Source organism: Herpailurus yagouaroundi, unplaced genomic scaffold, assembly GCF_014898765.1.
Source record: "Herpailurus yagouaroundi ecotype Mexico unplaced genomic scaffold, PumYag 160, whole genome shotgun sequence".
Classification (NCBI taxonomy): domain Eukaryota; kingdom Metazoa; phylum Chordata; class Mammalia; order Carnivora; family Felidae; genus Herpailurus; species Herpailurus yagouaroundi.
Window position 1 is genome coordinate 44,885,440 of NW_024412401.1, and position 27,468 is coordinate 44,912,907.

Below are 27,468 nucleotides of genomic sequence, written 5' to 3' on the forward strand. Positions count from 1 at the left end.
CTTCCTGTCTGTTGCTTCACAGCAGCCCTTGAGAAGGATATTTAATGTCAATGTGACAGAAGAGGAGCCTGAGGTCCAGGAGGTGGAGAGAAGGCCCAAAGTCAGCAGCCCCAGCTGGACGGGGCAGGTCAGGAATGCTGGGGAGCCCCGGGAGAAAAGCTCTTTGGGAGGGATAGGGCTTGGGACCGTCCTTCCTCTGCTGGCACGAAATCAGGTGGCCCTGCCTCCCTTCTACTCCCTGACAAGATTCCGGCTCTCCTCTCCTGGGTTGAAGCTGGGGAGTAAAGCAGGGCTTCTCAGATCCCAGGGCCCCCCTCAGTACAAAGGGCCTCGGACAGGAAGGAAGGAGGCCCGGGTTCCAGTCCCGACTGGTGCTGTGACCTCAGGACAGGGAATCACTTGCCATCTATCTCTTGGCTCCACTGAACTGGTGCTCCAGACCAGCAGGTGACCCCCAAGGGCACGTGCCACTCACACAGCCTGCGGTTCCCATTCTGTGTCCAGACAAGTTCGCAGTACATGGAGCCCTGGGCAACAGTGACCTTGAGTTTGTGAAATGCCAGGCACAGACCTCACCTACCAACTGCTGGGCCTTGCTTCCCACTCTCTTGGAGGGTCAGGAAACAGAACAGCGTCTTTGTTCTCCCAGCTCCACCAGAGCCTTGAGTTTCTTACTTCGGGGGCCGCAGTGTCTGTTTCTCTATCTCCAATTCCCGCCAGAAACGTCACCCGAGTGAGGGGAAAGGCGCCATGTGCTTGCCACGTGCCTCTTGATCCTTTTGTTCCCATGACCCTATTTAATTCCCACAACAACGTTGCAAGTTAGGTCTTCCTGTGTGCATTTCATGGGTGTGGAAACAAAGGCTCAGAGAGGTGCAGTCACTTGCCCAAGGTCACACAGCCAGTTAGTGGCAGAATGGGTATTTGAACCCAGGCTGACTCCAGAGCCAAGGAGAAAGACCACTCTCAATTTCTGCTTCACCCAGTCACCTTGTCCCACCCTCAATGACAGCCCTGCCCCTTGAACTCCCCTCCTTCCTCTTTCTGAGGCCCCAGGTGCTGCCCATGGTACCCCTACCCCCCACCCCCCCCATCCAGGCAGAAAGATGCTTAGATTCAGAATTCCAGAGCATCAGAGGTGAAAGAGCCCTTTGAGTTGACCCAGACCAGCTCTACCTGACCGGTTCTGCCTCCATACAGATAAGGAAACTGAGGCCCTGTGAGGCAGAGCCAGTCCTGGAGAATTAAAGGTATAGCTTCCCATCCGGGATGGGGCATGGTGAGAGGGGAGTCCCCATCCCACAGGACTCAAGGGGCTGCAGGCCTCAGAAAAAGGGGCTTCGGTGGAGCTCTGGGGATGCCTCCTAAGGCAGGCAAGTCTGCTGGTCAGGCCTCGCAGGGTTTGGTTTGGACTGACAGAGAGAAGAGGGAGCGGGTCAGACACCAGGGTGGGGGGTGGGGTGGCCCAGCTGAGCAGAGGGGTCAGGCAGCCTTGGCCCGACTCCCATCTGCAGCCGCAGGGCCAGCGCGTGAGGTGGAGCTGAAACATTCAAGCAGCTTCCTCTCCTTGGTTGGGAGTGATGTCGCCCATTTCCTGGATGTCCAAGAACCGGCTTCAAACAATAGCGCTGTCAGGAAGCCAGGAAGGGGCTGCTGCCCTGGGCCTGGGCCTGCCCCATCCCTCCCCACCTCCTGAGACCTGGCCAGGCTGTCCTTTATGCTTATCTCTTTGAGTCTGATGTCTCACTCTGTCCCCAGCCGGCTGTGTTTCTGCAGGCAGGCCACCTGCCTTCTCTGGGCCTCAGCTCCCCATCTAAAACCCGGGGAACATATCCTTAGTGTTAGCTGTTGTCATGACCGTTTCCACGATGGGCCTCCACAGCCTCCCTTTTATCCCTTTGCTCACACTGTTCCCTGTCTGCGCCCCCTCCCCCTCTGTTGCCCACACATCCAGCTTGCGCAGCCTTTGCCTATCTGGCTGCGGCCCCACAGGTAGCCCTGGGTGGGCGAGTCACAAGTCTCGGCTCAGTTCTCAATTTGCTACTATCTGAGCCCTTCCCATCGGTGGGCCTCAGTTTCCCCATTTGTAAAGAGAATTTATTGGTCCCTAAGGTCTCGCCAGTGCTGGTGCTCCACGAGGGAGTCCAGTCCCCAGCCAGATGCCCGGCACTGGACTTGGCAATGAGTGGGAGCCCGGACCTGGCACGAGAGGGCGTCTGCGTCCCCAGTACACCAGCAGGCGAGACTCCTCCCCAGAAGATGAGAGCCGCTCAACTGGTTCAAGCTGCCTCCAGGCTTGGGAGCTGGGTGGGTGCTTTTGTAGAGGAACATGGCCTTTTCATTAGCGCCATTGTCCACCAATTAGCCCAAGGCTGACTCACGGGAACACGGCGCTGGGGGCCGCGGGTATCCTGTCCTACTTCTCTGAGAAACCTAGGCTCCGCTGCCTGGCCCGCTTGTCTCACAACCCCGCTGTGGGTGCACCTGTCGCCTTGAGAGGGTGACGTTTATCGCACGTCTACCTACGTGGTGCCACGCGACGCACAGCCATCTTGTCACCGAGTCCACAAAACCGCCCCGGAAGGGAAGCACTGTCGTCGTCCTCACTTCTCAGAGGAGGAAGCCGCACCTCAGAGACGTGAGGTGTATGTCTCCGGTCCCGCAGAGGAGCGAACCACTTCGTCACTCACCAGCCAGAGCAGCCACTCGGGTCCCGTTTGCCAAGGAAGCGAAGCGCTAGGTGGTCTTGGGCAAGCCACGTCCCTCCCCCTCTCCCCTGCTGTCTGTCCATCTCCAGTCGCCCAGCTCACCAACTCCTAACCCACAGCTCTGCGTGGAGCAATGACTCCAGGTTTTGGAGCCAGTCAGGCCCGCTTTTTGATTTTGCTTCTCCCAGAGATAAAATACACATCGCTCCTGTTTTTAAGAAGCGCAAGCCAAGAAAGGGAGGTAGACCAGTAGACAGATCATCACTATGTAATTTGGCATGTAATGGAGCCAGATCGCCCAGCAATCTTTCTGTGTCCACACGGAGAGCCCCCTCAGGCCTCTTTCCGGCTTCCCAGGATCGCATTGCATGGCTCTGTTGCAAGTCATGTAACTACCCTGACACTACTGATGGGCACTTGGGTTGTTTCTCTCTCTCTCTCTCTCTCTCTCTCTCTCTCTCTCTGTCCATTTTTACAAATAATGCTGCAGTGTATCTCCCTGTACACATCTTAAAACACTTGAATCCGCACTTGCATTGTTCACATTTTTACAGATGAGGAAGGCCACACGCACGCACCTCGTACTTCGGTGGATGCAGCAAATTGTCCTCTCAACATAATGCATCAATGTATGAGTGTGTTCCCCTCCCCGCGGGCTAGGAGCGCACCCATTTCCCCCAACCGGGGCCAACACTCGATGTTATCCACCTTTCACAGCTTGGCTGAACTAATCAAATGGCATCTCACTGGGGCTTTGATCTACATTGTTCTGACTACTCGTGAGATAAATCATCTTTTCATATGTTTGTTGGCCATTCTGATTTTCTCTTCTGCAGACTGCCTGCCCACAGCTTTTGCAAGGTGACTCTGTTAGGGTGTTTCCTTCCCAGCCACTCTGACTCAGTTCTGTCCCAGTTTATCTTACTCCTGGCCTTTTGGCTTCTGATGTTCTGGTCTCCTCTCATATTCTAGACATTGCCTCCGGCTCCCACTGGTGAACCGCTCCCCCTCGCCCGTTCCCACCCTCCACGCTGCACCAACCTCTAGTGTCAGCCAGCCTGAACCCATGAGGACAGAGTGCTTCAGACTGGACTTGGCCCAATCAGAAGGCAGTCCAAGCAGGGGATGATCTCCAAAGGGTTCCTCCTTTAACTCTTAAGATCAAAGCCTTCATGGGGCACCTGGGTGGCTCAGTTGGTTGGGTGACCAACTTTGGTTCAGGTCATGATCTCACGGTTTATGAGTTCAAGACTCACATCGGGCTCTGTGCTGACAGCTCAGAGCCTGGAGCCTATTTCAGATTCTGTGTCTCCCCCTCTCTCTACCCCTCCCCTGCTCATGCTCTGTGTCTCTCTCTCTCTCAATAATAAATAAACGTTAAAAAAATTTTTAAAAAAAAGATCAAAGCCTTCATAATAATCCTCTGAAGAAACTCAGTCTCAAATAACAAGAAAATTATTGGAAATAATTCCTAAATGGATGACAAACTCCCTGAACCTCTTCCATATCATGTCCTTTAAATGCCACTGTGGGTTTTTATTTAAAACAAAGCCTGGTGGGGCACCTGGGGGGCTCAGTCAGTTGAGCATCTGACTTCAGCTCAGGTCGTGATCTCACAGTCTGTGGGTTCAGGCCCCGCGTCGGGCTCTGTGCTGACAGCTTGAATCCTGGAGCCTGCTTTGGCTTCTGTCTCCCTCTCTCTGCCCCTTCCCTACTCTCTCTCTCTCTCTCAAAAATAAATAAACCTTAAAAAAACAAAAACAAAAAACAGAAAAAAAACAAAGCCTGAAATGCCCTTTTCATTTTAATTTTTTTTTTCTCAACGTTTTTATTTATTTTTGGCACAGAGAGAGACAGAGCATGAACGGGGGAGGGGCAGAGAGAGAGGGAGACACAGAATCGGAAACAGGCTCCAGGCTCCAAGCCATCAGCCCAGAGCCTGACGCAGGGCTCGAACTCCCGGACCGCGAGATCGTGACCCGACTGAAGTCGGACGCTTAACCGACTGCGCCACCCAGGCGCCCCAATGCCCTTTTCATTTTAGTGAACTTTCCAGAATGAATTGCTCAGGTGATTAGATCTAATCATCAAAACTCCACCATCTCCCCCAACAGGTTGGCTAGCAGAGAAACAATGTTTCACATAACTCTGGACATGGAAAAGAGCCTCCATGTCGTCTTAGTCAAATACTTCATTTTACAGCTAAAGAAACTGGCCGAGAAGGGAAGGTGGCTTGCCAAAGTCACACAAGTCAGAGATGGAGCGGGGAACAGGACCCCAACTGTGAATGCTGCCCGTCACCCTAACGGGGAAGAAAAGATGCCGATGGCTTTACTGGAAAGTTCTTAGGCCTGAGTTCACCACTGGGAACCTCAGTTCCTTGGAACCCAGCAACACAGTGGTGCTCTGTGGTCAACAGACAATCAAAATGAATGAATGAATGAATGAATCCTGTACATCAAACTACTGTCACATCACCTAATACTGTAGTTTCAGATGGCAAGTGAAAGAAACATTATTACCATCCTTTTTAGTTTCAACTCTTCCACCAGAGCAGCAGAATTGATTAAAACAAGTCTTCCAGAAAGGGCATGCCTGCTTAATTTGCATTCAACCCTCAAATTAAAGGAACACCAGCATGCAATTATATTTTTTCTTACCATAGCCTAATCTGACCTTCTATGCATTCTCAGTTCACAGACAGCATTTTTACTGAGACTGTGACAGAGGTTTCTGTGCTTTTTGAAAAACACAAAAAACAAAAAAAAAACTGAGGGTTTCCTTCATTCTCCATTGGTGCTAAATCATTACAGTAGAAACCAGAAACTGTCCTTGAACAGAAAACACCACTCATGTCTATTCTACATGCAAGATGACACATTTATGATTAACTAAGCTACCCCCTTTTGAAGAGGCCAATAGCTGTGTAACATTCACCCAACAAAGAGTTATCAAGCACTGACTATCCACCAGCCACCATGACAGATGTAGATGTAGTGGAAAATGGGATGCGATTCTTGTGTACAAAGAATAAGACAGCTGTAATGGACAAGATGCTCCTGAATACGGAGGAAGTGAAGGTGTGGTTCACTCTGGGAGGAACTGAGGGATTATTTCACAAAGGTGACAAATTCTAGCTGCATCCTGAAGGAGAGTTTAGCAAGAGGTGGGGGAGAACTGAGGGGCAGAGGTCGTGCACAGGGAAAGGTGCAGGGGTCTGGAGTGGTGGAGAGTCCAGTGTGGATGGAGTTGGGGAACAGTGGCGACAGAGGAAGCTGGAAGGGTCTCGGTCAGACTCTGGAGCGAGTGACTATCATACTGAGGAGTTTGGACTTTACCCAGCAGTTTGTGGAGTCACCTATGACAGAAAATGTCCCTGTCAGGTCAAAGGCAGAGATAAGCAACTGCATGGGGCTTGTACCCACAAAGCCACACCCCAGCCAGCCTGTTCCGGAAGCACGCTGAGTCCTGTCCTGCCTCGGGTTTGCTCCTGCTGTTCCCTCACACTGGACAGTCTTCCATCAGCTCTCTAACTGGCAGGCTCCTTCTCATCCAGGGGGAGGAAGCTCAGATACCACTGAGACCTCCCATGGCCTCCCTTCCTCAACATATCCCCACTCCCTAGCTATTGGCTTTCATATCAACCCTGTTTGGTTCCTTCACAGGACTCACCACAACGTAAGACCATCCCGTTCATCTTGTTTGTGTATTGACCTGTTGATTGCCTCCACCCCTGGAATAGAAGCCCCATGAGAGCAGGGCCCCATCTGTCTTGATCATCTCCCATGCTTAGAATGATAACTAGCACACAGCAGGCTGTAAAATACTTGCTGAATGAATTAAGGAATGTGTTAATGTATTTCCAGGATGCTAGCTGCAACTATACTCTTTTCTCTCACGGAAGAAAGTATATTTGAGTGGTATTATTCATCATAAAATCTGTATGCCCAGGCCACACAACAGGGCAACCAGAATATCTGAAGTATGGGATCCAGACAGACCTCGCTATTTCAATGTCTCCTGGTGATTCCAATGTGCATCTGAGGCTGAGATTCAGTGGCTTTGAAGGACAAGAGTGTGGCCGTTGGAATCCGACAACCTCCATTTGCTTCCTAGATTTACCACTCACAGATCTGCTTCTCACACATAAAGCCTGGGGCTTCTTACTTAATCTAATCTCTTGAATCTGTTTTGTCTTTTAAAGTAAATACATTTGTAAATTTCAATATCTTATTTAAACAAATTCCTGGCGACACGTATTACAAATGAGCAAGATACAAAAACATGTCCCAACCCCAAGCTGAGACTTCCTATGTGGTAGAAGCAACTGACACATTTTAACGCCCAAGTATGTCATGATCCAGGGCATAAGATTTCAGGGCATAAGAATGCATCTTTTATTACACCCAAAGCAACCCAGCTAGGATTTGATCCCTACTATGATGGCAATTTAACCTCAAAGATCGACTCCTATCTCTACATTTGTTTGTTGTTTCGTAGCAAGGAGGGGATTTGGAAGTTCTTTGGAAAAATAAACATGGTGTACAGTTAATCATTTCCTGGATGTCTGTCATGTGCAGGGCATGAGAATATAGAAATATAAATAAGATAGAAGTCCAGATCTTACAGTACTTAGGCCAGAGGAGATACGACACACCCAGTGCCATGACAGGTGTTACGCAAATAGAGTGTTTAACGATCTCTATCATTTATCAACACTGTATGAAGCATCTGATGCCTGTAACTCGTGCGGTCCTCAGAATCATCCCAGGAGGTAGGTACTATTATTATCCCCCTCATTTTATAGGTGAAGAAAATAAAGTACAGAAAAGTTAAGTGACTTGCCTAGGGTCACACAGCTATTAACTGACAGAGCCTGGATTCAGATCCAGACAGCCCAGCTCCAGAGCCCTTGTGCTCAACCCGCATGTTATATTGTGTCATGGGAACAAAGGGGCAGGAAAGACCACTTCTGGCTCTAGGAAGGGGACACTTCCTGGGGAAGACAGCATTAGAGGTTGCCTTGAGAAGTGGGTAGACTTTCAAGAGGCAGGGGTGGGAGAAGGGTTGTCTCCCAGTGAGTGGATGGCAGCATCAGTGAAGATTTGGAAATCAGAGAACACTCTTGAGGAATGGCATTTGGGAGACTGTAGGGCACATGATAAGGAGAAGATAATGGTGGGGAAATGGGCTAGGCTAAGGCCAGATAATGAGTGTCAGAATGCCAGTAAGGATTCGGGCTCTAGTTAATAGCCCTTCGGGAGCCACTGAAGGTTTCTGAGCAGCACAGGCACACACAGCAAGTCGAATGGACCGGGGGGCGAGGCGATGGCAGGAGACAGATTTGGAAGTAGTGTTAGCAATCCAAGCAAGGGGAACAAAAACAAACCCGGACAGTGACAGTGAGATAAAAGCGGAAGTAACAAATGTGAGAGATTATGGAAGGAACTCAGCCGGGCTGGGTGTTGGATTAGAACACAGAGAGGCGTGAGAAGTCAAAGGTGCGTCTCATGTTTGACTCTGGAAGGATGGAGACACCATTCACTCAGATAGGGAAGACAGGAACAGGCTGGGCAGAGGAAAAGGGGCAGATAAATTTCCTTCGGAAATGTGAGGAATCCGTCTCCTTATTCTCAAGCCAAACCAGCCAGGAGATTTTATTATTGGAAGCTCTCTCTGCTCAGAGATCCTTCGCACTGCTTTCAAATTGTTCCATGACCTTTTACCTACTGAAATTGAGAGACACGTTTGTTCTGAGAGATTTGGGGAATTCTACCTTTACTTAGACTCTTTGGTCCTAGAAGGCTGTGATGTGGTGTCATTCCATCAAGAATACAGGAAAGCCAAACGTGAGTTTCTTTGTTCAAGGAATTCAAAGCAAGGTGGGGGGTGGGGGGGGGGGGGGGAAGGCGAGAACTTCTGTCCAACTTGGGCAAAAGTTAAAACATCCTACAATTGAATTTGCAGCCATTAACGGTTCAGGACTTGCTGCTCTGATTCTAAAAAGGTGAATTAACATTCAAGGGAGGGCCTGGTGCTAGACACTGCAGCAGGATAGATTAATCGTATACAGATCCTCCACCCAAAGATAGTGTGGTTTATTCCCTTGTTAACCAAAGTGTGGTCCATGAACCGGCAGCATCAGCACCAACAAGAAGCTCACTAGACATCTCAGGACCTACTCCAGACCTATTGAACCAGAATCCTCATTTTAATAAGATCTCATGTGATTTATATACAGAGGTATATACTAAGAGTATATATAGACTTTGGAATCAGATGTACCTGGGTTTAAATCTTAGTTTAGCCACTTCCAACTTATCAGCACTTATCCTGGCCTATCCTGGCCACTTATCAGTGGCCTATATCCTGGTTGGACCTTAAAATAACTTTGACTGCTTTCAAAAACTCCAGCCCCTGAAAAAAAAAAAAAAAATGGGTCGCCTGGGTGGCTCAGTCGGTTGAGCATCTGAGGTTGAGCGTCTGACTTCGGCTCAGGTCATGATCTCACAGTTTGTGAGTTCAAGCCCCACATCGGGCTCTGTGCTGACAGCTCGGAGGCTGGAGCCTGCTTTGGATTCTGTGTCTCCTTCTCTCTCTGCCCCTCCCCCACTTGTGCTGTTTCTTTCAAAAAAATAAATGTAAAAAAAATTTTTCAAAAAAAACAAAAAAAAACCAAAAAAAATCCAGGCCCTGTCCATACTGCAGACCAATTAAATCAGAATCTCTGGGGGTAGGAACCAGACATTGGTGTTTAAAGGTCTCCAGGTGATTCACACGTGCATCCAAGGCTGAAAACCACAGACTTTGGAGAACAAGTGTGGCCATTGAAGCCAGTCTTCATTTGCATTCCACATCTACTATTTCTGAGGCAGACTGGGGCTTCTTAACCTTTCCTTAAGGTATAGTTCCTTGATGGAATGGACACGACAAATAGAATCTCTTTCAAAGGCTGAGCATTGGAAGAGTTGATACGTGCGAAGCACTTGGCATAATGCACAGAACTCAATGAATATTTATTATCATTTATGCAGGTCCCAGTTTCTTTTGCAGAAAAATCTAAGAAGCAACACAGAGCTTGAGGTATCGTAGAAATGCCAATCTGTGACCACGCTCATACTTTCCCCACCAGGGGTGACTTCTGATTACCTGGCCATGAAGAGGCTAATAGATACTGTCTTAGCTGTTTTTAGAATTTAAGAATCTATTCTTTTTCATTAAATTTGAGAATGAGATAAAGGCAGGTGGCAAGATCTTTTGCAGAACAGGTGAGAGTGAGATTCACCCCAAGTGCTCCCAACTGTGGAGCGGGGGAATAAGGTGGGGAGGGGCAGGGCCAATCACTCAGAGCTTTGTCTTTGACCTGTTTGGACCCTCCGGGCAGTGACAGGCCCTGCACCTCCTCTAATGCCTCCTAGCACTCTCCCTGCCTGGAGGCTCTACAGTGGGAGTTGGAAAGGCCTTTGGAAAGACTTACACGACTGCTTTCTGGAGCTCCACAAATGGAAACCAAGGCCCAGGGAGTTGTAACAACATATGCAGGGCCATCTGCAATTTAAGGCCACAAGCAGAAGGGTGTAAAGTGACCCAGTCAGCTGTAGAGGAAATAGCCTGGTAGTGAAAAAGGAAGTGAATGAAAGGGAAAATAAAGACATAATAGTGCTTTGAACCAAAGCTTTATAAATACTTGTGGCTTTAACCTGCCCAGGAGGTAGATAAGCATGTTGCCTTTAGCTTGTCCTCAAATTCAACCTCTCCCAAGAGGTTAAGGAACACACCCAAGGTTGGAACTGACACTCAGACCTCCCGACTTCCTGGCTTTGGAGCTGGGAGCTCAGCCTCCACCTCCCTGGTCTATCAGGAAAAACATCTGGGTCATAATGCTTGAGGATGGGATATCAAGGGGAAGTGGTGGAAGTTTGGTTCTTTAAGAAACTTTGAGCAAGACTCTGCCTAAACCACAGCCAGGAGGCCCCTCCCAGGGCCTGAGTCACAAGGCTCAAATGTTTCTTCACTTCTATCTTGGACGCTTCCCTTGCATGACCTTTAGGGAAAGCTACTTGTCTGTGCTGCTGGATGGGGAGAGAGGGAAGACTTCAAAATGTGTGAACACAGACTGGCAAGAGAGCCTGTCCTTTACATAGTCATTTCTGCCTGGTCTAACGCGGCTCCCCGCCACACTGGTGATCGCCAACTTAAAGCGAAGAGAGAGGAACAGGCAGGACCACAAGAAGAACAAGCAAAGGGAAGTCCTCTCTAAAGGCCAAAAGGTTATATAAAACATAATAAAATACAACTGTTTCCTTTAAAATTTTTAATGGCCAGGAAATGGTATAGAATAACTGCCAAGTCACATAAATTAACTTTTTTGTTAAGTTTCTGATCCCGGAAAGAACTCTATCAGTCGATGCAAACTGCACGGGAGTTTCATCAGCAGTCGTCCAGGCGTGTGACTGAGTGTGGGCCAAGGACCCATCTTTACATGGTCCAGAAAAAAAGGCGGCTGCCATGTTTGGCAGGCTTCAGGTCTCCTTCTACCTCAGGGTTGGGCTCTGGTCTTGCTCTCGAGTGATAGGGATTCTCCGGTAAAGGTCGATCTGTTTTCACTTTAGTGACCTGTGAGGAGCGAAGAGGACAGAAGCAAGAGGCAAGGCTGAAGGTCAGGTGGAGCAGTCTGTGACCAAGAACGCACCTCCCAGCGTTTCCTCTCTGCTCCCGCTGCCCCAACTACCCCTCTTTTCTCAAGCCCCAGCAAACCACATTTAAACTCATTTAAGAAAGCCTTCTTGAACAAACATTTAAGAAAGCCTTTTTTGGGTCATTTCATGTGGCAGAAGTTAGGGATATAGCAGGAAACAAGATACACACTGTCTTCGAGGGCTCACAGTCTGAGGGAGCCAGACAAGAAAATCAACCAAGACTCCCGACCGAATTATCATAACTGAGGCATGAACTAAGTGCTGGGGAGCAAGGACTCTGTACACGTAACCCATCCTGAAGGACAGGGGCCTGAACTATTTCATGGGAGGTAACGTTTAGCTTAAAAGGATAACCATGAGCCAACAGAAGATTAGCAAGGGAAAGACATTCTAAGTAAACAGTACATGGGAAGACAGAGAGGCATGTCCTTAGAATGGCCAAAGGTTGCTTGGATAATGGAGGGAGATGAAGCACCTAACCACACACTTGTTAGAAACGATGCTGGGCCCCCGATTACGTTTCATTTTCACACTCCTCTGAGGCCTTTTTCCAGAGGTTCCTGGGGCCACCTGGCTAATAGTGGAAAAACTAGTGCTCAAAGCCAGATCTGCCTACTCCAAAGCCTGTGCTTTTACGTAACATACTACACTGGTAGACAGGGCCGGACGATGAAGGGTACTGAATGATGTGCACAAGTGGTTGAATTTTAACTCAAGGGTGACAGACGTCACTGAAGCAGGGAAGCCACTCAAGCACATCTGCAGACTGGAAGGTGCAGAAGCTAGACTGGAGAGGGGCAAGACCAGAATTGGGAGAGTTGAGCCAACAGGCCTAGCAAGATGGTGGAGCACTGCACAATGGCAACAGGGAGACAGGTAGAAGGTGGTCACGTCCACATTATCCCCGATGGTCACAAAAATCTCCATCAGAAGCCAGCAGAAATTGTTCTCACTTTTTATTAATTAATTAATTAATTAATTTAGAGAGCGCATGAAATGTAGAGAGATTCTTAGGCAGGCTCCATGCCCAGCATGGACCCTGAGATCATGACCTGAGCCGAAATCAAGAGTCCGATGCTTAGCCAACTGAGTCAACCAAGCTCCCCAATGTCCTTTATTTATTTATTTATTTATTTATTTATTTATTTATTTATTTATGAGAGAGGGAAAGACAGAGTATAAGCAGGAGAGGGGCAGAGAGAGAGGGAGACACAGAATCCGAAGCAGGCTCCAGGCTCTGAGCTGTCAGCACAGAGCCTGATGCAGGGCTTGAACTCATGAATCATGAGATCATGACCTGAGCCAAAGTCGGATGCTTAACTGACTGAACCACCCAGGCGCCCCCGTCCTCTCTTTAAAGATGAGGAAACACGCAGAGAAATGGAAACACAAGGCCATAATTATTAATAGTCTTGTTATCTAGTGGTCCGATCTTCGAGCCACTCCATGTTATAAGACTGATGAGTCTTCCCATGTGCACAAATCCAAAAACGATTCAATGTGAATGGAGCTTTCAGGAAGACAACAGCATAATTATTACTATAACTGCCCTGTGAGGCATTATTATCTGTAGTCCACAGATGAGAACAAGGAAGCCAACTTGCCTATGAAAAGACACATGCTACAAGTCAGAGCCGGAGCTGGGACCCAAGTCTTCTGACTACAGATCCAGAGTCTTTTTTGGTTTGTTTTTAGAACAGTGTTCTCATCTCTCTGCCAGAGATCACTAATGCTTCCTTACTGCTTGACAGAGTAACTCCAAAGGCCTCCAGCTGGCACGTGAAGCTCCCTTCAGGAAGTTACAATATTTATGAAATCAATCTAGAAAAATGTTTCTCAAACTTAAAGTAGTGAACAGACCCCTTAAAAGGACAAATTATTGTGGAAAGAACAAAACAACTTCCTCTTCTGTACCATATCAAGAGAAAAGGAGAAGAGGCACGTGGTCAAACTAACTGCTAGGTACACAACTTTGAGCAGCCTACTCGACCTTCAATTTCCCATCTCTAAAATGGGACTATTAGCTTACACCGCTATTAGGATAATACACAGTCTGGAGCCTGATGCATAGCAGGTTATGGTTAAGTGCCAAAAGTTATTTTCAATATTAACATTATCAGGATGCCTAGGAAGGCTGGAAACCTCAAAGGACATTGGCATCTAAGCTGAGGGCAGAGGAGTGAGTGGAAACTGGTCAGAGCAAAGGAGAGGAGGGCAACTTGGAGGAAGCAGAAGGCAGAAGTAAATGAAGGTAAAATGTGGGCTTTATCCAGCTGGTCATTACCTTTCTAAGAGACTGGATTCTGATTCTAAGTAGGACTAAAACTGATAATCCTCTTAAAGAAACAAACTTTTGAAAAGAGGACACCAATACTTCATAGGTTTTTAAAATGGCTGACACAAAGATTCAGGAATCAGTATGCTTTCTCATCAGCATGATTTGCTGATTCTCCTTTCTTGAGAGACAGAAATGAGAAAAGGTTGTTTTCATTATTAAATCTGTAGGTCCCGCCGCTTTCCAACTCTGAATTATCAACAGTTTAAAGTAATTCGTTCAGGGATGAGCACTGGATGTTGTATAGAAACCAATTTGACAATAAATTACTTTTAATATTAAAAAAAATTATTGATTGCGATGAACATAAAAAGAGCAAAAAAACTTACAGACTAAATAATAAATAAATAAATAAATAAATAAATAAATAAATAAATAAATAAAGCAATTTGTTCAGGACAGCAAAAGAAGCCATCTGAAGAGATCAGGCTGGATACAAAAAACAAAACAAAACTGCTAAGTCATTTGTCTACTTGTGACCCCAAGCTTGAGATCCAACCATCCATAGATGCTATACAGAAAGGCAAGGGAATAAAGATTAATTGTGGGCCCACATGCCAGGCACTAGGCCAGAGATTCACAAGCGCTCTCAAGCTTAATCCTCACAGAAAACTGGGTATGAATACTGGTCCTATTTTGTAGATGTGGTAGGACGAGAAACAGTTGGCAATTTGTGCAGGATCCCATAGTGATTGGTAGTACTATCTGCCTCCATTCAAACCTGAGTTTTCCCCCACCTTGCCACCTATCTGTCCCAGAGGGAAGGGACAATGATGAGGCTCAAGAAGCAGGGATAGGTCAGATCACAAAGGGCCTTGTAAGCCAGGACACTGCAAGCAAGAGTAAGCCCTGAAGTTTTAAAAAGAAAAGTGGTGTTTGGACTTCCTGGTTGGCTCGATCAGAAGAACATGCAATTCTTGATCTTGGGGTCTTGAGTTCGAGACCCATGTTGGGTTCAGAGATTACTAAAAATAATTTAAAAATAAACTTAAGGGGCGCCTGAGTGGCTCAGTCGGTTAAGCATCCAACTTTGATTCAGGTCATGTTCGTGCAGTTCCTGAGTTTAAACCCCACGTCAGGCTCTGTAGTGACAGCTCGGAGCCTGGAGCCTGCTTTGGATTCTGTGTCTCCCTCTCTCTCTGCCCCTCCCCTGCTCACACTATGTCTCTGTCTCTCAAAAATGAATAAATGTTAAAAAAAAATTTTTTTTTAATAAATAAATAAATAAACTTAAAAAAATTTTTTTTAAGTGGTCTTTATTTTCCATACAGATCATGCCTATAGTGGAGACATAATTATATCCTCAATTCTTCAATTTCAGGTGATACAGTGTCTTCTAAAATCTGAATTGAACCACCCTCCCCTCCCAGAAGTTCACGTAGCCCAAGTTAAGAACTCCTGTCCAAGATGTGGGGACAGTGAGAGGATTCAAAAACTAATCTAGGAGATGTTCCCCTACGGGAACTGACGACTGTATAAAGGAAGAAAGAGTGGGACGTGAAGAAAAGACACTCAGGTTTCTGAGGTTTCCACAGATGGTGGTGGCATGACCGAGACAAGAAATACAGAAAAAAGAGTAGGAAAACATGCTTTTTATGTTTTTTAGATGTTTGTTTATTTTGAGAGAGAGGGAGAGGGAATCCCAAGCAGGCTCTTTGCTGCCAGTGCAGACCAGGACACGGGGCTCAAACTCACAACCGTGAGATCATGACCAAAGTCAAAATTGAGAGTTGGACACTTAAACAATGAAGCCAACCAGGTGCCCCAGAAAACGTACATTTTAAACTACAGGGGAATACTTCTAAAAATCCTAGGTCCTGATAAATGTGGCCTGAAGAACCTGGCATAACCTCGATCCTATTTGTTCTCTGAATTCTGTAATAACCTCAATGCTTTCAATTGACGGTGCCCCAACATTGTGTTTATCCTCATCTACTCCCTTCTGTTCTTCAATTAGCTAATTAAACAAACAATCTGCACATGCCAGAAGATCTATTTAAAGGAATATTTGTATTAAATAAATTCCCTTCTGGGTTGTGTATAAGCCCTCTCATCAACCTGTTTGGTAAACACAGATTTCTCCCATCATATCTTTACTCACAGAGGCCCCTCTCTGACCACCTCCTGCCCTCCCCCACCCCTCAGTGAGACGTGAGACAGGGAAACCCCCAGCAGGAGACCTTTTTACCTTGGACAGCTCTCCGAGGTCAGGTCGCACCCAGCCCAGTTTGTCCAGCACACACTCGTCAAACTTGGCCTGCTGTTTGCGACAGCGACGAAGTAACTGCAGGCTGGAGTAATCAATGCAGGTCCAATATTCGGTAAAAGGCTCCGCACAGTGAAGCTTTATCTGCCTGGAAAAGAGGGCTAGGTCAGGGGTAGCTCTTTGCAAAATAATGAGAAACAGAAAAGTGGGGGGAAATAGGTACAGACCTCAAATGCATAACCTTCCTTTTTGAAAGGTATGAGAACAGATGCTCTCACTTCACTTACAAGACAACTTAAGATCCTCAGGATGAGAAGCAACATGTAAAAAAAGATTTGTAAGGAATAAGACCTAATTTCTTTATGTACCAAAAATAAATGAACTGAAATGCCAAAAAAATTTGGTCTAAGCACATAGATTTTACTCAGAGCACTCCTCACTTAGGGCCTACCTATTCTTTTCTTTATATCCAATTCTAAAGATTATCAGTCTACCAAATTTAGAAGAGGAGGCGTAATCCGAGATGCGCATGAGGGACAATGGCAAAGGAAGAGACAGAACTATACAAGGCAAATACACATACTAACAAGCAGAAGATCCCAGGGTCATTCAGTGTCAAGGCAAACTACCCCACACTCCCCAGAGCTCAAAGTCCTCATTCTATTAACGGACTGAACAAAAACAGATTCATCCTTGTCATTAAGAAAGTTAAATTACATTTGGTGCTCTCTGCTAAGAAGGAGGTAGCACATTCACAAAAATAAACTCAAGATGGATGAAGGACCTGAATGTGAGACAGGAAACCATCAAAACCCTAGAGGAGAAAGCAGGGAAAAACCTCTCTGACCTCAGCCACAGCAATTTCTTACTTGACACATCCCCAAAGGCAAGGGAATTAAAAAGAAAAATAAACTATTGGGACCTCATCAAGATAAAAAGCTTCTGCACTGCAAAGGAAACAATCAACAAAACTAAAAGGCAACCGACAGAATGGGAAAAGATATTTGCAAATGACATATGGGATAAAGGGCTAGTATCCAAAATCTATAAAGAACTCACCAAACTCCACACCCGAAAAACAAATAATCCAGTGAAAAAATGGGCAGAAAACATGAATAGACACCTCTCTAAAGAAGACATCCAGATGGCCAACAGGCATATGAAAAGATGCTCAGCGTTGCTCCTCATCAGGGAAATACAAATCAAAACCACACTCAGATATCACCTCACGCCAGTCAGAGTGGCTAAAATGAACAAAACAAGAGACTATAGATGCTGGAGAGGATGCGGAGAAACAGGAACCCTCTTGCACTGTTGGTGGGAATGCAAACTGGTGCAGCTGCTCTGGAAAGCAGTGTGGAGGTTCCCCCCAAAATTAAAAATAGTATCTACCCTATGACCCACCAATAGCACTGCTAGGAATTTACCCAAGGATACAGGAATGATGATACGTAGGGGCACTTGTACCCCAATGTTTATAGCAGCACTTTAAACAGTAGCCAAATTATGGAAAGAGCCTAAGTGTCCATCAACTGACGAACGGATAAAGAAGTTGTGGTTTATATATACAATGGAATATTACTTGCCAATGAGAAAGAATGAAATCTGGCCATTTGTAGCAATGTGGATGGAACTGGAGAGTGTTATGCTAAGTGAAATAAGTCAGGCACAGAAAGGTACCATATGTTTTCACTCATATGTGGATCCTGAGAAACTTAACAGAAGACCAGGGGGGATGGGAATGGGGGGAAAAAAGTAACAGAGAGGGAAGGACGCAAACCATAAGAGACTCTTAAATGCTGAGAACAAACTGAGTGTTGATGGGGGAGAGGGAAAAGTGGGTGATGGGCATTGAGGGGGGCACCTGTTGGGATGAGCACTGGGAGTTGTATGGAAACCAATTTGACAATAAATTATATATAAAAAAATAAAAAATAAAAATCAATAAATCAATCAATAAATAAAAGGAGGTAGCATATAATTCATTAATTCTGTGACCACCAAAACATGGTTGAAGAAAAAGTAACTTTTGTGTACAAGCCTCAATTATTTTACAAAATTCCCCTTCTCTTACTATTCAGCCTTGCTAGTAATCCAATAAATGCCAATCCAAGGAAAAATAAAATACCATTATTTTATGTAAAAGCCATACATGAGGCAGTGGAAGATATGCATAGCACCTCCTTCCCCCAATGGAATCGTAATTTGGAAGTGCTTACTTGTCATACTCTAAGAATCTAGCTACGCTCAACACAGGAATCTTATTTAACATGGCTCGGGAAGAACCCCAGACATGGGTTGGAGGAAATGCACAGTAAACAATCTGCTTTCCATTCCTGCTGGGTTTCCCTGCTAGGAAGCAACCAATGTCACCAATTTCCTTCTTTCTTTTCTTTTAGTGCTTCTTTATTTGTTTTGACAGAGAGCAAGAGAGAGACAGTGCACATGTGGGGGTGGGGGCAGAGAGAGAAAAAGAGAGAGAGAAAGAGAGAGAGAATCCTAAGCAGGCTCCATGCTGACAGCACAGAGCTGACCTGGGGCTCGATCTCACCTGAGCCAAAATCAAGAGTCAGACGCTTAACTAATTGAGCCACCTAGGTGCCCCATGACCAGTAGGGATTCTGGTGTAACCTGTGGGTGGCAGGGTGTGCAACAGGAAGGAAGGAAGAATATCAAAGCCCTAGGGAGCTTTTCTGAATTGCCTCTAGCCTCACCGACCACAACAACATCCACGGTACGTAAAATTGCACCCACCTCACTTGACAATCACTTTGGTAGTGGCCTACTGTTTCCAGTACAAGTGGTTTATTCCTCCAGCATGGGGGCAGCGGAAGAGCTACTAGCACTATTACAGTACTTAGTCTCAGTTCTGGACCCTGTTACCCTGGTATCCACACCCAACAAACAATTGCCTACAAACACCTGCAAAGAGCAACATCAGCAGTGAAAAATTCCTCTCACAGAGGCGGCTGGGCACCTCAGGAGCTTGTGAAATCCCAACATGTCACATTTAAATATACTACCTCTGGGCCAAAGCAGAAATGTTTTTCCAAAGTTCTCTTAGCAAAATTTAAATAATAAACACACATTCAACCTTGTTAGCAATCAAACCAATGCAAATTCCAAAGCAAGAATAAAACACCATTTTGTACCTATCAAATATTTAAATAATATGCAATGCTGGTGAGGTACAACAAGATACAGTGCTGAGGGCAGCATAAACTGACCCAATTTTTTTTTTAAATGGCAACTATAGTTCAAAAGCCATAAATTACACTCAAAGCCTTTTTACAGAATAATCTCACCTCTGGGAAATTTATGCCAAGGAATTACTTAAAAAGAGAAAAAGATCTGCACACAAAGGTAACCACTGAGGATTTATCTAAAACAAGCAAAATCTGGAATTAGGGGCACCTGGTGGCTCAGTCGGTTAAGCTTCCGACTCTTGATTTTGGCCCAGGTCATGATCCCAGGATCACGGGATCGAGCCCTGCGTTGGGCTCTGCGCACGACGCAGAGCCTGCTTGGGATCCTCTCTCTCCCTCTCTCTCTCTCTTTGCCCTCCCCCACTCGTGTGTGCATGCTCTCTCTCAAAATAAACATTTTTAAAAAAACAGAATTAAAAATGACTTTGTAACAGGTAAATTATGGTTGGTTTACCTACTGGTGGAATATTAAATAGCCATTAAAAATGGTCGCAAAGACAATCTAGCAACTTGAAAGAATGTTCCCCATGGTTTCAGAAAAATTCAGAAAAATGGATTTTAAACGACACACTGTGACTTTAACCACAAAAATATCTTTGCATGTGGACAAAGACACCAAGCAAAAGAGGAGAGGAGCTATTATGTGAAGGAATTTGATTTTTCCCTCTAACGTCATTGTAGTGGACATCTGTGGGTTTTGCCTAGCCAGCAGTCAGTCCCCATTCTTCTGTAACATCCTTGTAATTTTTCTTTGGGGAACAATCTGTCTCTCTCTCTCAGCAATGCAGTTTAGATGAATTTAAGTCACTTCCCACTTTAGGCCTGACAAATCACAGCATTTTATCTCCTGAAACACACCTGATTCAAAGAGAGGCATACGAAATCAACCAGCCAGGCCAATGAGACTCAGGTCAGGGACCTATGCTCACACCACTGGACAAGGACACTCTTGGGCCAGGTCTAGGCAAGCAGCACAGCAGTGTGGGATGGCTGCCGGCCACTTCTGCCACAGCAAGAAAGAGTCTCTCTGAAAATGAGTTTGACAGACAAAACAGAACTAAGAGATCGGGGAAGGAGAAGAGAGGCAACAAGATACCAAGTAGTTATGAAATTATGTAAGCCCTTTGATTCCAGCCCCGCCTGATGCCAGCCCCATTTCTGGACTTGACAGCTACATAAGCCAATTCCCTTCGAGTGGAGTTTCTGTCCCTTTTAATAGAGTCTGTCAAAACATTTTTCTACAATTGCAATATGGATTGTTTTACTTATGGTATTAAGCATAATGGCCTACTTAATACCTTGACTCTGTACACACTTTTCTTTCCATAATAACTGAGTGTTCCATAGTAGCATCAATCTAGTGAACACCTGTTAGCAAGCACTGTGCTGAGTTGGTTTTACGTACTTTTACAAATTTTTCATTACAATCCTGTATGATTTAGAAATTAAGATTCGTGGATATTAAAGGACATGCCAAATAATAAAAACAAATAACAAAGCTAACTGCATCATTTACTGCATGCTTACCTTGGTCTATCCGACTTCAAGGTCTTACACTTCCTACTAAAATTATCCTTCTACTTAATTAGCTAGATGTTCACCGAGATACATATACCTAGATGTTTCAGCCCACAGGCACTGATGTCAAGTCAAAGACTCTCACCTGAAGAAGTCCAGAGCACACTTGTTGACGAGCCTGCCTTCCTCTAAACACCGCCTGGGGTCTTTCTCTTCCCAGCGACAGAGCATGAACTCCTTGTTGGGCTTATCACACTGAACTCCATAGTGGTGGGCGGCAGCTTTCAGCACCGAAGAACTGACTTTCACCTGGGGAACGGAACAGGAGGAGACAAACCACAGATCTGTGACCAGGATCTCAACTTCCTCAACTTCATCTCCTGCTGCTGAAGGCCGAGGGAACACAAAGGGAGCACTTGTTCCGACTCCAAGAAAATTAAAGATATGGGGCTACCATAATAAACCTTTATGATCTCTGCTGCTTTAGAGATCACAAAGCTTTTTCACATGCATGATTTTCTACACCTTCATAATAATCTCATTAGGTTGACATTACTCTCCCCATTTTAGACATAAGGAAATGGCAGTCCTAACAGAACACTTAGCTCTCTATGACAGAGAAAGTAGACCTCTGAAAGATGATGGAAGCTTCTGTGATGGAAGGAGAGGAACCAACTCTGGGGAGTTGATGAGTCTCCTTTCCAGGAATAAAACTGATGGGGCAGGGGGGCGCCTGGGTGGCTCAGCTGGGTAAGCATCCAAGTTCAGCTCAAGTCATGATCTCAAGGTTCCTGAGTTCAAGTGAGTTCAAGCCCCTAGGTGGGCTCTCTGCTGTCAGCAGGGAGCCCTCTCTCTCTGCCCCTCCCCAGCTTGCATGTGCGAGCTCTCTCTCTCAAAAATAAACACTAAAAAAAAAAAGTGATAGGATACATAAAATTCCCAGAAGACCACAGAGTCACAGAAAATGAGACTGGAAAGGATCAGTAAAAACATCTAGTCCAGAAAGTTATTACTAATGATAAAGTACTAAAATTTTCTATTTTTTCCTATCACACACTATATCCAAGGTAGCCACCAGTCCATAACTCTCACTTGCCTTCCGGTTGGTTCATGTTCTTGAGAAACAGTTAGTTACAGCTCACTCACAGAGGGCTGCACATAGTCCAGGGCCCATCTAATTGCTGTGCAACAAGGGTTCTGCTGGCCTCTTTTCGGTACTACCTTTTCCTGGGCCAATTCCACAACGTTTGCGTTACTGGAACTTAAATAGAACATGTGTTGTCTGGGAGGACCACCCTCTTCATTATTCTTCCTTTTCGAAATCGCTTTGGCTATTCTTTCAGATGAACCCCCTCATCCAATAATTTGCACTGGAACTGCACAAAGTTTAGTTATGTGTTAAATTAGAAGGGAATGAGCATGTTTACAACACTAGGTCTCTGCTGAAATTTTTTATCTCCCCAGAGGATCTTTCTCTAAGCACCATACAAAAGCTCTCATCTGTTGAGCCACTCACTCTGTGCCAAATACTGACGATACGACAGTCACAGTAGAGGCGAGACTACATGAATTATGCCTTCTCACCAAGACATATTACGTCCCTCCTCTTACTCAGGTCATTCTTATGTTCTTTGGTTAAAATGATAGTTTCCCTCATATAGGAACCTTGCATATTTGTTGTTTATTCCTCAGTATTTTAACCTTTTTGATACTACCAAAATAGCTTGTTTGTACACTGCATCTTCTCTCTAGCCATATCTTACTGATACAAAATCAAGAGGATTAAGGGGTGCCTGGGTGGCTCGGTGGGTTGAGCGTCCAACTCTTGGTTTCTGCTTGGGTCATGATCTCACAGTCATGGGATCAAGCCCAGTGCTGGGCTCCACGTTAAGCATGGAGCCGGCTTGGGACTCTCTCTCCCTCTCTGTCCCTCCCCTGCTCACACTCTCTCAAAAATAAATAAATAAACTTAAAAAAAAACAACAAGAGGATTAAGAGGAAAAACTTCCACTTACGAGTAAAAACTACCTTCTTTTCTGATAGTTATATCCTTTTTTTTCTCCTTCTCTTTTCCTATCTTACTGCTTGGACTAAAACCTCTAGGACAATACAAATGAACAGCAATGGCAGTAGGCATCCTTGCCTTTTTCTAGACTTTAAAGCACAATTTGGTTCAATATTTGCTATTGGTGTCTGGGATATAGTTGTTTGGATAGTCCTCATTAAGGAAGTTTCTTTCTGATGATTCTGTTTTACTGTTGTTTCCAGAAAGACTGAAAAATTCAGGTTTCTTTTATCCATAAATGTAGAGAATTAACAGATCTTCCAAAAACCTCTCGCTATAGCTACAATAAAATCTAGTCTGTGACAGTGCATTATGCTTTAAGATATCACTGGATTTGATTTATAAGCATTCTATTAAGGATTTTTATTTAAGAATAATGTTGTAATTATTATTTTTATAATGATAAAAATTTTATAATTTTATTTTTTATGACTTTCACACAGCTTAGGTTAAATTACTAATAAGATAAAAGGCAAGGGAATATGAAGAGAGTAACTCATCTACACACTATGGGAAGAGAATAGTTAGGACGATGTCTACTAACATTACAACTGCTGTAATTATCAAAGCAAAGATGAACGTATGATACAAGTGAAACCTGCCATGACAATTCTAATAAATTTGTTTAAAAATCTGTAAAATTTTATGACAGCTGTTTTTTTAAAGTTTACTTACTTATTTTGAGAAAGAGCGCACGTGTGAGCAGGAAAGGGGCAGACAGAGAGGGAGAGAATCTCAAGCAGTCTCCACACAGTGAGCACAGAGCCCCTGACAGAGCCCCACGGGGTGCCTGAACTCATGAACTGTGAGATCATGACCTGAGCTGAAATCAAGAGTCAGATGCTTAACCAACTGAGCCACCCAGGTGCCCCATAGAGTTGTGTTTTTTCTAAGTTTACTTATTGATTGATTTGGGGGGAGGGAGGGGCAGAGAGCTCCAGAAACAAGAGAATCCCAAGTAGGTTCAACGTTGTCAGTGCAGAGCCTGAAAGTGGGGCTCAATCTCAGGAGCCGTGAGATCACGACCGAGCCAAAATCAAGAGTCAGTCGCTTCATCTACTGAGCCACCCAGACACCCCTACAGTTTTTTATAAGAGTGTATTAGGTTAATTGAGGGGTATACATTAACTTGCTATATTACCTGTACAAAGCCAAGAGAATAAAAATCAAAATTCAAACTTTTTAAAGCTTAATATATTTAAAAAATTAAGCTGTACTTACCTCCTTGACCAATGCCTTAAAAGATCTTTAAATGGCTGATTCACTCGAATGCCTTCACAGCCACTGTGCTCAAAAAGGTCATGACATTCTTTGCCTTACTTTCCTACAAATGTAGAAGTCTTACCAAAATCTAGGGGCACCCATGTCGTTGAGTGTGTAAAATATGCTCTGTCACAGGGAAATAAAGGATAAGAACCACTCACTGAATCTCTTTCCTGGGGACAGAGATGTGCCCAAGATGACACAGCAGGCCAGTGGCAACCGCAGAGCTGGAATCCAGAGACTGTGACCTTCAATCAAGCCTCTTTGCATTACACAGCCTTCGCTGAGGTGGCAAAGGACTTCAGATGTCCCCTCACCTGCTTCTTCACAAAGACGGATGAGTTCCACCAGAAACAACATCCCTTCCCAGCTGCTTACTGTGAATACCCTCTCAAATTCATTCAGCTCCCTTTGTCTCAAAGAACACAGAATTCCAGCATCTTCCTCATTTACCCTCATGACAGCCTCCCTGCACAGCGGGTTTATACAGTCTGCAGGTGTGGAAAGGGAGGCAGGAAAAGTCTTACAATCTACAACCAATCTTCCAGTCCTGTTCTCTCTTCCTTAAACCACGTCTGCACCTCTTTCTATAGTAATTTATGCTGTGACTTCTATGTGACTTAATTTATGGAAAATGGGGGGATCACTGTACTCCTTTGATAGTACTGTTGAGGATTAAATGAGTTCACACGTGTAAAAATATCAAGAACAGTGGCTAGCACATAGAAAGCACATCAAAAATATCAGCTATTATTTCTGCTCAAAATTGTCCGTTTGTACAAGGAGGTTCCAGCCCTAAGCTTCTGACTACTTCTTTCACAGGGATGTGTCAACAAGGTCCGAAATGTGTTTAACTTGCCTCTCAAAGCTGCTCCTTCTGGTTTCCCCAGTCCCACTGTCAGGTTGCAGATCTGACAGGCTCCCCGACCCTTCCTGCCTGTGATATCTAAGTCACTGCTAAGTCTGATCAATTCCAGATAAATCTGTTCTTTCCCCTCTGTGAGGACAGTCACCAATTATGTTGGGGTCATTAATATCCTCCTCGTTATTTCAACAGCTGCCAAGACTAGTCCCCCTTTCCTTTTCCTCTCTTCAATCCATTCTTCACAGGGCTGCCAGAGTGATCATCCTAGAAGACAATTCTTATTGTACTCTACTGAAACAAATTAGCGACAAAACCCTGGAAGGATTCAGGCTTAACAGCAGAATAAAGCCCAAACTTTTTACAGGGTATTCAAAGCCTTCTGGATCCAGCCTTCTCACCCAAGACACTTCCAAAAAGGGACCTGCTGCTGTCTCAGAGCACTGAACTCACTGTCCCCAGAACCCATCTGTGGCCTCCCATCTCTTCACCTTCGCTCTCAGATCTAACCCTCGCTTAAGAAAGCCCGTCTGTCCGTCTTGGCCTATAAATGCTATTCTTCAAATGCCATTTCACCAAGTCCCACATTACGCCCGAGAAGTGCTTTCTCTGTTCCCTTTATAGCCTCAGAGAATTATACAGCTGGAATCACTTCATCTTACAAATAAAATAACTGTGTCTGCAGATGCTACAAGTGACTAATCAAGGTAACTGAGCAGTTAGGCCTAGAATTTAGATCCAACTTCAAATCCTACTCTCTGCTCTGAAACCATGTCTGCCCCTCTTCCATAGATTTAATCATACTTTGTCTTGCATTGTAGTTATTTATGTAATTATCTGTATTTCAGTTCAAAGGTATGAACACTAAAGGCAAATTATTCCAGATACAGAATACTTGCAGGAAGTAGAACCTCAGGTTAAATTAAACTTTCAATGAAAAATACAGCACTTTCAGGCTAACCCAGCCTCAAGGTGGGACGAAAAAAACAAAAGACTGAACACCGGCAACCTCCCCTCTCGTAAATGTACTTGACCAGAGTCCCTGAACACAGCTAAAAAGTTATGCCTCTGTGGGAAATAATAGTTGCCATTCTCACAGGCATCTGAGAAGATTAACTGAAGTCATGAAGATAAAACCCTTAACAGAGTGCCTGGGATATAATTTCTGGCACACAATTTTTAGTTTTGCCCTCCTTGTCCTCTTATGTAGCCTGGTCTATCTACTATCCAGTCCTGCCACGACACTCCTCTGCCTTAAAAGCTTCAACCTCTCCCTCCCACGTCACCTTAAAATAAGTCTGGCCTTGTGGAAGCTGCTTCCCAGTCCTTCCAGTCCAAGGTACCTCTCTCTGGGCTCAGCAACAGCTGATTCCCACCAACACTAGAGTCACATCAAACAGCACTGGTCTCCCTAGACTCAAAAGGTCTTGCGAAGTCTTCTCACTCTTTTGAGCTTTTACCCATAATACAATAGTTTAAAAGCACGGGTTTGAAACTCAGACCTAGAGTCATAGTCCAGCTCCACCACTCACTAGCTATATGACTTTGGGAAAATCACTTCTACTCTTGGGACCTGTTTTCTTACCTTTCACATGAAGAGGCCAATAATATCCTACCTCATAGTGTTGCTGGCAGGATTTGATGAATTAATGTACGTGAAGGAACCAGCACCTTACCTGACTTCTAAAAAAGGCTCGGTCATACTTGCTATGATTAGTTTATACTGTCTTCACTTCTCATAGCACAAACTTCACTATACTGTAACTGCCTCTTTATGTCTGTCTCCCTATTAGATTATAAGCTCTATGAGGGCAGGGACGCTCTTATTCTCCAGTGTGCGTGTATATGGCAATTATTCAAATGGTATCTCCTGAATAAATGAATGCTCTAAATGTCCTATTACCAAACACCCTCCCAGGGTTGTTAGCAACTCCACTCTCCAGTTTCATCTCCTTTTGCTTTGGCTTCCTAGCTCCACTCCAACACTGTACCGATTGATTAGGCTACCTAGAAGCGACGGTCTCTCTCGCTCGGCGGTGAACACCCGGGGTTGCATATTCACTTCGCAGGGAGGTCTGAGTATTAAGTGACTTTAAAGGAAGTAAAGTGGCCCTGGCTCGTGCTTAATAAAAAGTACCACTATTATTCACGTAAAGGGCAAGCAGATGGCAGGAGGTCGGGGTGGGGGAGGCGAGGAGACTTCTACAGAGCCCCTGCATGATGGGATGGGGGTGAGGCGATTCCCGGAGCTGAGCCGGGGGCGTCCGGGAATCCACCTGTGTCTGTGTCGGGGGGCATTAGGTGGGGGGACCCACGGCCCACAGTCCAGTGAGACCAAGCGGAGCTGGGCCCAGGCCCGAAAAGCTGCAGCCCTATGCCCTGCTTGCCTGGCTTCCGGACGAGCCTCACCTCCTGCACTTTCAGATCCTCCACAGTGGGCAGCTCCACTATCCCCGGCATGACGGCGGTAGCCCGGACCCAGAGGAGGCGCCCGCAGCCGCGTCGCCCCCGTCTCCTTGAAATCCCCTTTCGACCGCCAAGGGCCACCTCGGGCCTGCGCATGCGCGGGCGGCCACGCAGGCGCACTGCTCTGCCCAACCGCGAGC

At 45.4% G+C, this 27,468-nt stretch overlaps 1 protein-coding gene across 1 annotated transcript; it reads right to left on the reverse strand.

Annotated features, from left to right (window-relative positions):
- Positions 1 to 11,007: 11,007 nt before the first annotated feature.
- NDUFA8 (NADH:ubiquinone oxidoreductase subunit A8) lies at positions 11,008 to 27,435 on the reverse strand. The gene is made up of 4 exons (XM_040482207.1): positions 27,272 to 27,435; positions 20,818 to 20,981; positions 15,931 to 16,096; positions 11,008 to 11,324 (listed from the first exon to the last, which is right to left on the reverse strand). The coding sequence occupies exons 1-4, from the start codon at positions 27,422 to 27,424 to the stop codon at positions 11,187 to 11,189; spliced, it is 621 nt and encodes a 206-aa protein (XP_040338141.1). The 5' UTR covers positions 27,425 to 27,435; the 3' UTR covers positions 11,008 to 11,186.
- Between the last annotated feature and the right edge of the window lie 33 nt (positions 27,436 to 27,468).